The sequence below is a fragment of the Atractosteus spatula genome, chromosome 3 (assembly GCF_055471065.1).
Source record: "Atractosteus spatula isolate fAtrSpa1 chromosome 3, fAtrSpa1.hap1, whole genome shotgun sequence".
In the NCBI taxonomy this organism is placed as follows: Eukaryota; Metazoa; Chordata; class Actinopteri; order Semionotiformes; family Lepisosteidae; genus Atractosteus; species Atractosteus spatula.
Window position 1 is genome coordinate 55100493 of NC_142708.1, and position 13711 is coordinate 55114203.

At 37.2% G+C, this 13711-nt stretch overlaps 1 protein-coding gene across 6 annotated transcripts in view; it reads left to right on the forward strand.

Annotated features, from left to right (window-relative positions):
• kank1a (KN motif and ankyrin repeat domains 1a) overlaps positions 1 to 13711 on the forward strand; it is an 81171-nt gene that overhangs the window by 53741 nt on the left and 13719 nt on the right. For 5 of the 6 annotated variants that reach the window (XM_088911242.1, XM_088911245.1, XM_088911244.1 and 2 more), the window contains one exon: positions 8338 to 11007. In XM_088911242.1, coding sequence (XP_088767368.1) covers positions 8338 to 11007 — 2670 coding nt within the window. Of the gene's footprint in view, positions 1 to 6699; positions 6817 to 8337; positions 11008 to 13711 lie in introns of those variants that run through there. The other variant, XM_088911247.1, reaches the window with a different exon arrangement.

The window sequence follows — 13711 nt, forward strand, 5'->3', positions numbered from 1 at the left end:
GCACTGGAGATTAGCACTGAATGGTGCAGAGGCACATCTCCTTCATATACAACACCAAGAGCCTGCAAGCATCTGGGAGCCACAAAGGTCACTGTGCTGCCTGGACCTCCGAGAGCTCAAGCAGTACTCAGTCATTTGTGTGTGGCTGCTTGAGGAATCACAGGCTCAGACCTGCAAGCAGGGCTTGAATTAAACAGCTCAACCTGCTACCATGAGAGGGAATTGGGATTTTATGATTAATTTTATGTGGCATTGTTTTCAGACATTCTAGTGCAGTCATGTTCAAACTGAATGCTTCTCACATTTGCACTTGCTTAATTTCTTTTTTCAATTTTCCAGTTCTATACCACAGATGTTATAAGGACATGTTAATACCCTTGTTTTTATTATCTATCTGTTACACAAATCTAGTTTATTTTTAAAATGCTGTTTTTTAAAACAAAATCTTATTTATATAAGAATTGGCTAATTTTTGCTGTTGTTTTCAGGGGAGCATTAAACATAAATTTGGGTGTTTACTTGTATTTCTACAATCCACTACTGAATAATTTACTTAAGCATCATTTATGGGGAAAGTGTGTATTGTTCCTCAGTCATTCACAGGTCAGGTTTTTGTTTTTTCCACATTTTCAAACTATTTGGGGAAACATGTTGACTACTGACTGGTGCAAAAAAATATTGCTTTCCTTAATCAAAATAGGTCCCCAAAAACAACTGGTTTAATGTTAAACCGGGAATGTTCTAGCTAGCTCAAAACTGTTTTTTTTACGTTGGAGCTCTAGGGCACTGTTTTAGCATTTCACTCTTGGTGTTTGCAGAATGAATTCAATAATTGAAAAGCTTTTTAAAGTCAGTTAAGTACCTTGTCAGTACTTCACATGGCAAAAGCACAAAATGTGACATAAGACCACGATCCCAGCTTGATATGGAAAATCAAGCTGAAATGTGTTTTGGGTAATATCTGTAATTGCTTTTCCCCACCACTCATTGGTGTGTCAAACATGTTTTAGACAAATCTGCATTTTAATGGTAATGCATTACTTAAGTACCTGAGCTATGTTACAAATAATTAAAAATAACCAGAATGTCAGTGCTTTAAACATTAAACCTCATTAAAACATGTCCATCATGCCTCAAAACAGGCCCATATTTTACTGATTCTGTATGATAAATTGGACTGATCAGATTGTAAAATTAATACCTATTGTTAGCAGAGGACTGCTGATCCTAAAAGGTATTTTAGCATCCCTCTGCTGGTCAGGAGTTAAACTACTGTGCAAAAGTTACTTTTTGTATTGTTTTGCTCTTTTCACTTTGATCAAGTAGAATCAAAATTCTGTTATTTTCTACTGATGTTTCACAGTATTGTAAGATAACTACACTAGGTAAGTAGATCTGTGTTTTGTAGTACATAAAAAGGAACCTTTTAGATTTATGAATGTATAGAGAAGAACATGATGATGCCAAGTAACACTTGACAATCTATTAGCTTGGAGTAGGAACTGTAATGAGTTAGGTATTGTACAGTGTTTATAGTGACTGCTTAAGTTGTAATCAAGTTTATAATGATTCTGATTATTTTTTGAAGATTTCTAATGCGTACATTTAATGAAAATAACTTTTATTAACAAAAAAAGTATAATAGTAAGTGTTTACATACTAATAGAAACTGTACACAACAGTATGGTACAGTTCCCAGCAGATGTTTAGCCAGTCGAACAAAATCCCCAGCCTCTTGCATTAACTGAGTAGTTAAAATTTGGTCCAGAAATTGTTTAAGTACCATTTGTGTACATAATCTCTCAAACCTCATTTTGAAGAACAGTTGACTACAATTAGGACAGTTGCAAAGCATGCTCAGAGGAATTAAAATACAACAAAATAGTGTGGAACCAGTGGAATTGGTAGTGTTTTAATGTCTCTCAGTATATTAAAATGCAAGTTCATAGTACTTAAGAATGTAAATGAAGTCAACATATCTTGGTGTGGTGTTGATAGGTGAGTGATCTGCTGTCACCCTCAGCAATATGTGAGTAAAATAATGATCAGTAAATCAAGATAGGTCATTTCATATCCGAGCCACATTGGTTCATTGTGTCAAAACCTGTCCTAGTTCCCAAGTTAAGAGGATGAAAGGGCACATGAAGACCCCCCACCCCTTGATGGCACACGTGTTCGTCTCAGGATTTCCTTCAGCAGTGCTGGTTCCCAGTCATACAGAGGGGTGGACTGGAGCTCAAGATACAACAACAGTGTCTGCAGTGGGGACCTGAACCCATAGACGCATAACTTATGAGTCTAGAGACTTACTATTTTATACCACCCCAGAATCAGTAAGAACTGAATAAACATCAAAGCCTTTCAATGGAGGCACCGCTAGGGTCAACTCTGCAAACTTCTGTTCCCCTTAATCTACTCCACACCTAGGAACTGTTCCAAAAAAACAAGAATTAACTCTATCACATGCTTCATTTGTCTCAGAATGGAAAACAATTTGTAGTGCATTTTTTTGGCTTTACTGTCTTCAACTTAAGAGAACCACGGGGCTAGTGTAACATATATTTGTGCACCCTATTTTTTATTCTTTGGCCCTCTTTCTTTTTCTCTGAAAAACCAGAATTGACATAATCCATATCCTTCTTAGCAGAAGGAAAAAAAAATGTGGCTTCACTACTCACAAATGTGTGGTTTGGTCTGCATGGATAGTTTTTTTCCCTGTTTAAATTGTATATGACCTGAAACTGGAAAACTATAAACAGCTTTCTTGATTTGTTGGACGGAACTTCATTACAGATTTGTTTTTTTTGTCAGTTTTTCGGTTACTTGTTGATTGGAAGAGAACGTTTTTCTTCCTAACCAACATATTTAGTCAGAAATGTTTTGGTAGAGACTGCATTCTTATGCTCTGTAAGTATGTTGATTTTGTGATAATTAATAAATGTATTAGAATTTTATTTGGTTAAATTGACCAATAAATTCAATGACGTGATTGTGAAGAATGGAGTAGTTAAACCTGGGTAGGCTGGCAGTCTTTAATGAGCCCTGTCAGGAAATAGCAAGGGAGTGTGAAATTCTTTTACAGCAAACACGAACACTTGCCTGCTGAAGTGTCACAGTATATGCTTTCAGTAAATCTGTATTCAGTGCCATTTCAGGAACCTATTTTCATTTTTTAAATTATAGTCATTACACATTGCATGCTACATGTAAGTAGCAAACTTTTATCCTTTTTTCTTTTAATGCTGCTTAACTATCTTGGGGATTGTTGAAAGTCTGAGATTTGTTGAATTCTTAATTAAAACTACAGAGTACAGATTCTGCATGTGATTAAGTTTTTTGGTAAACAGTTTTGAGTTTTCCAAAATCTGAAGTAAAAACTTTATTCCTGATTCTGATAGCTTTTATCTTGATGTGTAATTTGTTTATGTGCAATGTTGGGAGCTGTGTAGAGGACAGTAATTAGGCTGTGTTCTTCAGCAGTGTGGTGTGGCTTAGTGCTTTGACCAAATGTAGTTCTTCCAGGAATTCATTGTACATTTTTATAAGGCCAAGGCCAGTTTTCACATATTTGAGCTATGCATATAGTTGGCAAAATGCCTAATTGAACTTCTGCATTTTTATTAAATTAACTGTTTTACTTATACAGTTCCTAATTTATGCTTGTATATTGAATAGCAACTCAAGTTTAGAATGCTACTTAACATTTAGCATAATTAATATTCTTAAAATAAGCTCGTCTAAATGTTTACTCAGTTAGAGTGCATGTTTAGAATTCAGTTTAAAAGCTTGAGATTGGATTGATTCTTGCCATGACTTCAGGGGATTAAAAACTCATTTACTTTTTGTAGGTTTTCTTGTCAGATTATCTGTTGTACCTATTAATATATTCCTGCATTTCAGTATGTTTGTGACAGATAAAACATAACATTGCGTAGTACAGTGTATGCTCTTGTTTTAGATTTTCCAGTATAATTGTGTGGCTTTAATAAGTGTATACATGTTCAGAGTTATTTAACAGTGGTGGCAGATATGCTACAATGTATCATTGTGGAATTTGATTTGTGGCATGACATCAAGGATAATGGTACAAATGTGTAGTTTAGATTCTGCATGCATTAATAAGCTACAAAAATATTTTTTTGTAATTTATTTTCCTTATCCGTTAAACAAATATGAATATAATCCTTTTTAGTGTTTCAGATGTAATGTCTTTTAAATTCATCTCTGCTACAGCCTAAATTTGACAGCAGTTGTGTATGTCTTACTGAATTTGGATGACAGGGAATGTCAGAATTTATACCTGATGGTGAGAATTTAAAGGTAATACTTTGTAATTTTGGGCCTTGTGCCTGGTCTGTCACGACTTCTCTATGTTTCAGCATAACCAAGCACAAAGCTGTTATTTACACACACAAAACAGTATTGGTTTTAGAAACAGTCTTGTATCTAATCTAAAAGTCCGGCAAGTTACTGTATATGCTTACTTTGTGTTTGTAGGGATTACAGTAGAGCTACATGAAAAAAGTAAGTTTATAGGCGTGCTTTCCTTACTACAGGTCCTCAAAAATCTCCAGGGAGGAATGCCTGAGACTAGACTGTCTGCGGAATTCTATTTTAGGTTGTTTACACGGCTCTGTCATTATGTTTCATCGGATAAAGAAGGTGGCCACATTTTAGCCAAAGCAACATCCCAATCCCTTTGCCCCTGATAACAATAAACTCAGCTCTGGTGAGTTAGAAAGAAAACAGAAAAGTGGCCATACCTCAAGAACCATACTGCTGAAATAACCTTGCCACCATAATTATTGTAATGATACAGTACATTGTTTTCAAATATAAACATATGATGTATACTGATAGTTTTTTTTTATTTTGACTAAGAATAAAATTAAAAGTGTTTTTTCAGTACCAAAGTTGTTCAATAAATTCCTCTTGCCTTCTGTTTCTTGTAGACCTGACATCAAAATCAGTGGTAGTTTCTACCAATGTTATTTGTTAGATGTTTTAGAAAAAAAAAACAAAGCTCTGTGAATTCTTGTTTGATTGAGCACTTGTGTGTTTATCACGTGTGCCTAACTACTGTGGGCCTATATGTAACTCTAGAGGCACGCATAACTAATACAAATAGACTGATCCTGAAATCCAGACTTTTTTTAAAAAAAGAAACAACTTTGCTTCAGATTTATAAAAAGCAAAGGGACATTGAACCTTCTGCTCTGTGTAATGACCTAGCCTGGGTAAATGTTGATCTTTACTTAGTGTCTTCAAGTTTACACAAACACACATCATGGCTATCATAGGTGTGGTTTATAATGTGCCAGCTAGACAGGACTTTACTGCTGAGAAGCAGGTTGTTGGTGGGGGGAATGATGCCTTAACAACAAGGACAGCATGTGTGACTTTTAAAACTACGTCCCTGTATTTCAAGAGCTCTTCCTAAAGCATGTCGAGTTGTTACAAATGTCATTGGCTATTTTAAACATTTACATTTACTGTATATTTTTATGGCTTTGATCTTGCCTGCGGGTCATTCTTTTGAAAATCTTTTGGCATTCAGTAAATTATTCCGATTTCAATTATTATTAGTCCTGTTCAATTAAACCTTTCAACTAAAACCTTTGTGCGTTAGCTATATACTAATGCTTTTAAGATCTAATGCCCCCCCCCCCCCGTTATCTCCTAAATTTTTTCCAAAATCTTTTTATGTGTTCCTTTATAGTAACAAAAAGATCATTACAAGTTTTACCATATTTGAATATGTTTGAGCAGGTATATTGTTGTATCTACAATAAAGAAGCTACTATAAACAGTAATAGATGAACTTTGTTTTTGATTCCTCCTGAAATAACTGCCTGTGCCTTCAGTAGCCTTGTACTAGGACATCCGATAATGCATGTTTATTTATCCTTGCATAGGCTTAACTTATACTCTGATTGATGGTGCTGGGGCATGAAATTCTAGCCTTCCTCTTTACCAAGACTGAACTCATAGTTCAGATGTCCTGATTGAATTGAGATTTTCACAGCAGTGCTGCCTGGTACCAGAAAACACTGACGTACTGGATGACATCTGCGGTGTATTCCCTTTATGGAACATCATGCGAGTCATCATGTAAAACAAATGTTTGCTTGTTATGATGAAAACACAGCTGTTGGAGAAGGTATGAATAGGCAACAAAGCTCAGTGTTGAGATTAGATGTGAACTTATCTCTGTTTTGCATTTTAAAACGTTTAACCATGAAAACCTTTTTCTTTACAATGTTTTAGAAATAGTTCTAAAATGGTGAACTGTCAGATATTTGATTACAATATTGACGGGGGGACGATGTGGACAATAAACATAAAAATACTTTCAAGAAAGGGTCTAGCAATATATATTGAAACTTTACAATTTACTTTGGATAACTGCTGTATATTTCTGTCAGTAGTATAATCATTTTTTTTTGCATATGGACCTTGAGTTATGAAATACAAAATTATTTTTTGCAAGAAGCTATTTTCCTTTGAATAGGAGAATGTACCTTTGAAAGGAAGATTTAACTATTTAAATTGAAAAAGGTACCGTAACTTTAGATGGCTTTCTGTTGGGGTAGAAGGAAAGTAAAGTAAGGCTTGTTTCATTGGAGGAAACAGGCGGCCTATGGCAGGCAGAGCTGGGCTTGGCTAAGTTTACACTAATAGTGGAATTTTTCCCCTTATGGAGTGAAGAATGAGAGAGAGAGAGAGCAGGCAGAGTTTTAGCTCACAGCTTGCTTCCATTAGATGATCCAGGGTTGCGATGAATAGACGCTGAAGGCCAGTGGGCTAAGCAGAGAGGTAAGGAAGGATCAATGAGTGATATTTTTTGTCATTAGTCTTTTGCTGAAAAGTATATTAAAATACATTGAGATTGCATTGTTTTTTTTCCTTGTTGAGGAAGGTTTGTAGCTTAGCAGAGCTGAGAGTTTTAAGCTTTGCTGCCTAATAGTTCAGATTTCCTGTTTTTTAAGGGTTTGGAAAGTTTTAGGTACAGCTTGTTTTCCAGTGTTGGACAGGAAAGGTCTTTAGTAGATGAGGAATTTGGAGTGTGATACCAGCAGGTCTGACTGTATAGTGCTTTCAGCATGAGCTTCTGTCACCTCTTATGGGTTTACCAATCATTAAAATGTATCAAAAATGTTTGTTTGTATAAATAAATGTGAAAGAGGTTTGGTTCTGGTAATTAATTTATACTTCACAATGCTGTGTTTATATAATGGTCTGGGAAAGGAAAAAAATTGTTTACCCCACTGTCTCAAATCCCCCCCCCCAAAGGAATCATTCAGCACAGAGCTCTGCACTGTGCACAGGATTATTGCCTTGTGTTCTATAACAGTTTCTCTTGTTTTCTCCAAAGAAGCTAAGAATATTGTTTTTAACATTTGGTTAAACTAGTCTTTTTTTAGTTTAACGGTTCATAACTGCACATATTTATTGGAAGCAAACTTACTGTACAGTATGAAGTTGGTTTGTGTAATTCAGCAACTGGAACAGTTGTTTTTTTTCCCCACTTTCCATCTGAAATTAAAAAAAAAGATGCCCAGCTGTATAAATAACCTCGTTTTCGGATAGTAATGTTAGCCTAGATGTTGAAAAGAAACAGCTCTATGAGGGGATTCCTTATTCACGTTTGTACATGTAGCAGCAAATTATATTGAGCATATTTCACTACAGCCATGCTTTACTGCAACATCAGATGTGGCAATACTATTTGGGAGGCAAGAATTATTTTATGTAGTTACTGTATCAATTGGACACCATTTATGGTATTTTAAATATTGAGATCTCAGCACAGTATTCAATAAAAAATAAATCATTTTGTTGTGGAAAGTGACTAAAGAGAAAATCAGTGTACACTCTTCTCCTACACTCATTAGTAGGTATAACATAAGGTATAACTATAAACAGAGCCAATTCAGATGGATGGGATGGCATTTAATTATGGAAGATTGGAAGATACCGGGTATAAGAGTTTTTTGTTGAAGAACTGACTCATTCCTTCAGCTACATTCAAGATGTTTGTGTAGTTTGACAGTAGAATCTTAAATGTGGATGTTAACCTTTTGAGTTTCAATGCAATTAATTTGTTCAGTTCATGCGGATGTAAAATTAGATGTCTCCTAAAGAGCACTCAGGTCATCTATGCATATAAAAGCATTCAGTGTGTAGTTTTTGAAGTACCTTTTAAGTACTAGGTTTCAGGGTTACATTTTTAAAAGATCTTTCATTCAACAAATTTCTGTACATTTGTTCAAACCTAAATAAGAAATCGGGATTTACAGTATTCTGAGATATATTTATATTATTTTTTTTCCACAGAAAAAGGAGAGGGAGGTCTAAATGCGGATGATGACAAGGACTCGTTGGCCCCCTACTATTTGGAGACCCCTTATGGTTATCAGTTAGACCTGGATTTTCTGAAGTATGTGGATGACATTGAGAGGGGGAACACCTTAAAGAAACTAAACATCCAGAGGAAACCCAAAGTGGCAAAGCCTGTGGCAACACCCCGGAGTGGTGGTGGACAGACCAGTGGGTGGACATCCACCGAGTCGCTGTCTTCTTCCAACAGCGATGAATGTAAACAGTCCCCCTTGCTTCCTACAAGAAACCAACCAAACTCTCCCCAAGTGAGGACAGCTGCACTACATGAGGCCTCCGCAGCATTCCTGAGTGTCCCTGAGGGCAAGCTGCTGCCACCGCCTTCCCCCAGGTTGCCCAGGCACAACTTGCATGTGGAGAAAACCCTCATGGAAACGCGAAGACGGCTGGAGCAGGAGAGGCTGCTCATGCAGCCCCCGTCCAGCGAGGCCCGCCGGCCAAGACTCGCCAGTTTTGGTGGGATGGGATCAACCAGTTCTCTCTCTTCTTTCACGGGATCTAGCGGACAAAATCAGATCTCTCCTAACTCTCATCAGCTCGTGCACAATGGCCACCAAGCCAACGGAGAGTATAATCCCTACTTCACCTCCTCCATGGGCAGCTCCATCCGCCACAGTCCCATGAGTTCAGGAATGACCACTCCTGTCACCAACATCAGCCCCATGCACTTGCAACAAATTCGAGAGCAAATGGTGGTAGCCTTAAAGAGGCTGAAAGAGCTGGAAGAGCAAGTGAAGACTATCCCAGTTCTGCAAGTCAAGATCTCTGTGCTACAGGAGGAGAAGAGGCAGCTGGCTGCGCAAATCAATAACCAAAAATCCACCAGTCAAAACATGGGCTATGGCTTCCGAAAACGATCTTATAGTGCAGGGAATGCGCAGCAGTTTGATCAGCTCTCCCAGTTGAAAAAGGGATCAGAGCTGCACATAGATTCTGAGGATGAACTCGAGAACATGGAGCATAGCTCCCAAAGAATAGAGGAGTTCAGGCAGTTGACAGCTGAAATGCAAGCATTGGAAAGGAAAATACAGGACAATAATTATGACACACAGTTTAACTTAACCCAAAAAGCAGAACAGAAGCAGAACGCAAAAGAGCAGAAATCTATTGCAGTTGGTGCTGATGAGAACATGAATGATGTTGTAATTTATCGCAAATCTTCCAAACAGTACAGGGATGTAGCTGTGGAGACGGAGGTGGAGACGAGAAGCACAGGGGTTGGTGTAACGGAAGCTTTGCTAGGTGTGCCAACTGAGGCAGAAACAGAAATAGAAATGCAACATCAGGCCATTGACGCTCTCAAGGACAAAATCTACAGACTAGAAGTGCAGTTGAAGGAAACAACTCATGAAATGGAAATGGGCAAATTGAAGCTAGAGCTTCAGGCAGCAGGATCAAGAAAGAAAGCCGATAAGGGGTCAATGGCAAGGCCAGCAGTCTACAGCACCTCAGTGGAGGCAAAGGTACAGATGCAAAGCCAGGCTGTGGGAAATCATGTGGATGTTGCTGATGCCTGCACAGGGCAAGATTCTCAGGCATCTGCAATTGGGGTTTCCTGTAGCCCGGAACTACGACATGTTGCTGTAGGTCCAGAATTGCCTATGAACCGTTGGACTGTCCAGGAAAGGGTTCAAACCCAAGACAAGTGTACTGGCAGGTATGTTGAGATGTGTAGCAAGAATGTGGGGGTAGAATTAAGTGTTTATGAAACAGGAGTTAACACGGAAGAAATTGTGGGTAATTTAGACCTTTATAAAACTGGACTTGAAATGGCTAAGAAGTTTAGATCGATTGGATGTGGAGAATGTTCAGTGAACGTGACAGTTTGTCCTGAGAAAGACTTGGTGTCTTTTGGCACAAATACAGATTTTGTCAATATGGTGGAGTCAGGTATTATGGCTGTACTTCATACTACTTCTCAGTACACAAATACAGCAATAGATACCGTAAGCACATCTACCAACACAGAAACAGCAGTTTTTATGGATTCCTGCACGAACACCACATTGAAAACTCAAGATAAACAAACTAATACTGTACCGACTGAAACTAGAACGGTTGCCGTGGGTGATGGTAGGGTAAAAGAAGTGCAGATGACTGTCAAGACGCGATCTGTGGGAGTTGGTACCACAGTGAGAAGCGAATCTGAACTGGAAAAGCCTTCAGTTGTGAAGACCAAAGACTGTGGTGTTGGGCAGGCCGGCATAAATGAGAACTTTTTAGTGGGTTTGAAAACAAGAACCATTGCTTGTGGTCCTTCTCATCAAATAACAGATTCTGCCAAAACCAGAAGCATTGGAGTAGGGGATGAAAGCATATCAGAAGCAGGGCAAATTCAGCAGTCCCAGCTAGGAACAGCTGCTGGTTTGGACCATTATATTGAACAAGTACAAAAGCTTCTGCAAGAACAGCAGATGCTTCTGGCTGAGAACTACAGCGAACTTGCAGATGCCTTTGGCCAGCCTCATTCCCAGATTGGTTCTCTCAACTGCCAGCTAATGAACACCTTATCATCCATAAACTCCGTCATGAAATATTCAAGCACAGAGGAGCTCAGAACCATGGAGATCTTCAAGCTCTGTCCAGATTCTGCAAGTGCCATTACAGGTATGTAAGAAATTTATTGTTAATTGGCATTGTAATATTTGACTAAATCATACTTGGATTGCAGTATACAGTAAACCATAGGCAGCTTTTAAATCCATACTATAATTTAGGTGTCTAGACTATACAACCTTAATTTCCAGTGTGGAATCTTTGTTATACCTCTAATGCATTTTATATATATATGTAATTCCTTCCATGCATCTTTTGCCTCAGTAGAGTGTGTAGCTGCTTGTATAAAGTTACAACTTGCTCAGAGATAATTGTTCAAGATCATTTTGCAACTACTATCATCATACTGTCAATTTTTCCTATTTTTTTAACAAGTACCATTATGGGTGTTTACTTTCTGATTAAATGATTAATGAAATGGTTGTTAAACCTGAAGGTTTAACTAAAGAAATACAAGGAGTTCTTATTCACAGTGTGTTAAAAGGGATAATGTTACAGTATGTTTGTCACCTGAAAACTCCAAAAGGGTTCTGCACTGTTTTTGAAAAGTGCAGTCATTCTCTTGTAAATAAAGTTAAGCATTACGTAACTTTAATGCATTATTAAAAGGAAAGTTGTAAAAATTATCAAATTAAATAATATAAGGAGCAGAAAGCATTTGAGTGAATCATTAAAATAAAAAGTGGAACTGGACAGAAATAGTTCTACCAAGATTAAACCATAGAGTATCCAAAGCAGTCTGCAGACTAATTTCCTCCATGGGAGCTTGGTAGTCTGAACATTTTCTGCATGCCACATGCTGCTTTGCACTAACATTAGAGACCAATCATATTTTCATGACAACCCTTCCAATTGTGGAATTTTTTTTACTTTTTTGGATTCCACAGGATAGAGCTGGTGTTGATCAGAACCATGTAACAGAGTCAGGAATCTGAATTATATTTCCTTTTTCTGCTCACAACAATATGGCCTTAATCTGCCCCCTTACATTGCATTGTAAAGGATTTAACAATGCATTAGCAGAAACAAAATCAAAGTATGATCAGCATTAATGACTTAAGTCTATATAACTAAAAAGAGATATTTTGCATCATTGTAGTGCAAAACGTAGTCACATCTGCCACTGTTTTTAATCATGACTGCTACTGTTGCTTTCATGCTGCAGATTATATTTAGAAGGTCAATCTGGTTTGAAATGAAACTTTCAAACGGATTTCTGTTTTAGATATTACTTTTCCAAACAGTTGCTTTCTCTTCACTTGATGCTTTATGTACTAGTTTGTTTTTTTAAGATGTGATTTAATTATGAATAATTGATGTTAAACTTCCACCTTTATTCGTTTGGATTTTTATTACTGGCTTTGTAGAAAGAAACCTTTGAAATAATGTTCCTTGTGAAAGTCGGTTATTAATGCCAGAATTAATTTAAGATGTGTTAAAATAAAAAGCAAACTGCAAAGGAGTTGCTTCCATAAATAAAAAGTGTTTGGTGATTAAGAAAAGGCTATGAATCCGTGATAATTTAGACATTATATTCTGTAATCTTGTTTCCACTGTTCTATTTTTTACCAAGTCCTGTTCATGTCCCTGTCTCGGGAGTACAAGGGAGTTAATGTTGTTGTTTCTTTTAAAAAGTAAAGCTTGATAGGATCTGACAGGTCTAAGTTATCTCTGACCCTGAAAAATGCAGCAGTATTTTGGAAAATGACCAACAATTACCTCATGTCTTTTACATACTGTACCAGAAGCTAGGACTAAATGCTTAGACGTTTTGCTGGTGGGTAGCTTGTGATGTTGATTCATAAATCTTACATGAAGTGTAATTTTCTTTGTGTTGTACATCATTTATGTTCATATAGAAAACAAGGCAGTGGAAAATAGGAAATATGTACATTGCTTCAGTACTGTTATATTAGGAAAATATTAATTTAATCTAAAACAAGGTTAGAATTGTGTTTCCTAATGACTTTGAGCTAGCAACAAGCTCAGGTAAATAAGAGAATGCAGAAAAGGACCAAAGTGTATGAACTGATAAACAGGGGTTAAGGTCTCCTTACAGACGGAGAGGTCTTTGAACTTTCGGCATGCTGTAATCCCCCCCCCCCCATGTTTTCTGAAGTCTCAGCAGATTGTGAAATATTCCTGGTCGTTATGTAATCAATGAGATTAAATACATTCACCTGTGCACTAGCAGTTCCTCAGCTAATTGCGTAGGTCTGTAATTAATGGGCTAAAAATGACAAAACACGGCACACTTTTTGCATAGAAACCTACCTTAAGCCTTCATTACATAATTCTTTATCCACAGAAGTAAATGCAAGATGAACAGAAGAGCAGTTACCAGGTGTTAACACTATTCAGAACAAAAATGCTCTCATCATGTCCAACAGGGTAAAAGAAGTGACATTACCCTCCTTGAAATCGAGACAGTGTAGAATTTGCCCTCGGCAGAAGACCTTGCCATTGCCTGAGTCAGTGAACGACCATGAGCGAAATGCCAACAGAGACAGAGAAAAACTGATCATTTACTTTGGCCAGCTACAGTAAAGTATATTATAGCAATTCTTAATTTTGAGAGAAAGTGGGACAGATTTTCTAGTGCAAAATATGCCCATCCAACCTTCAGGTTTAACAACTTAATTAACTTATTTCACTGATGTGAAAAGCTCTTAGTCATATCAAGTTAGATATATACGTACTGCATACATCTTTTTACGAATATTCTATCTGTGAAAATTCTGTACCACGAAACGTG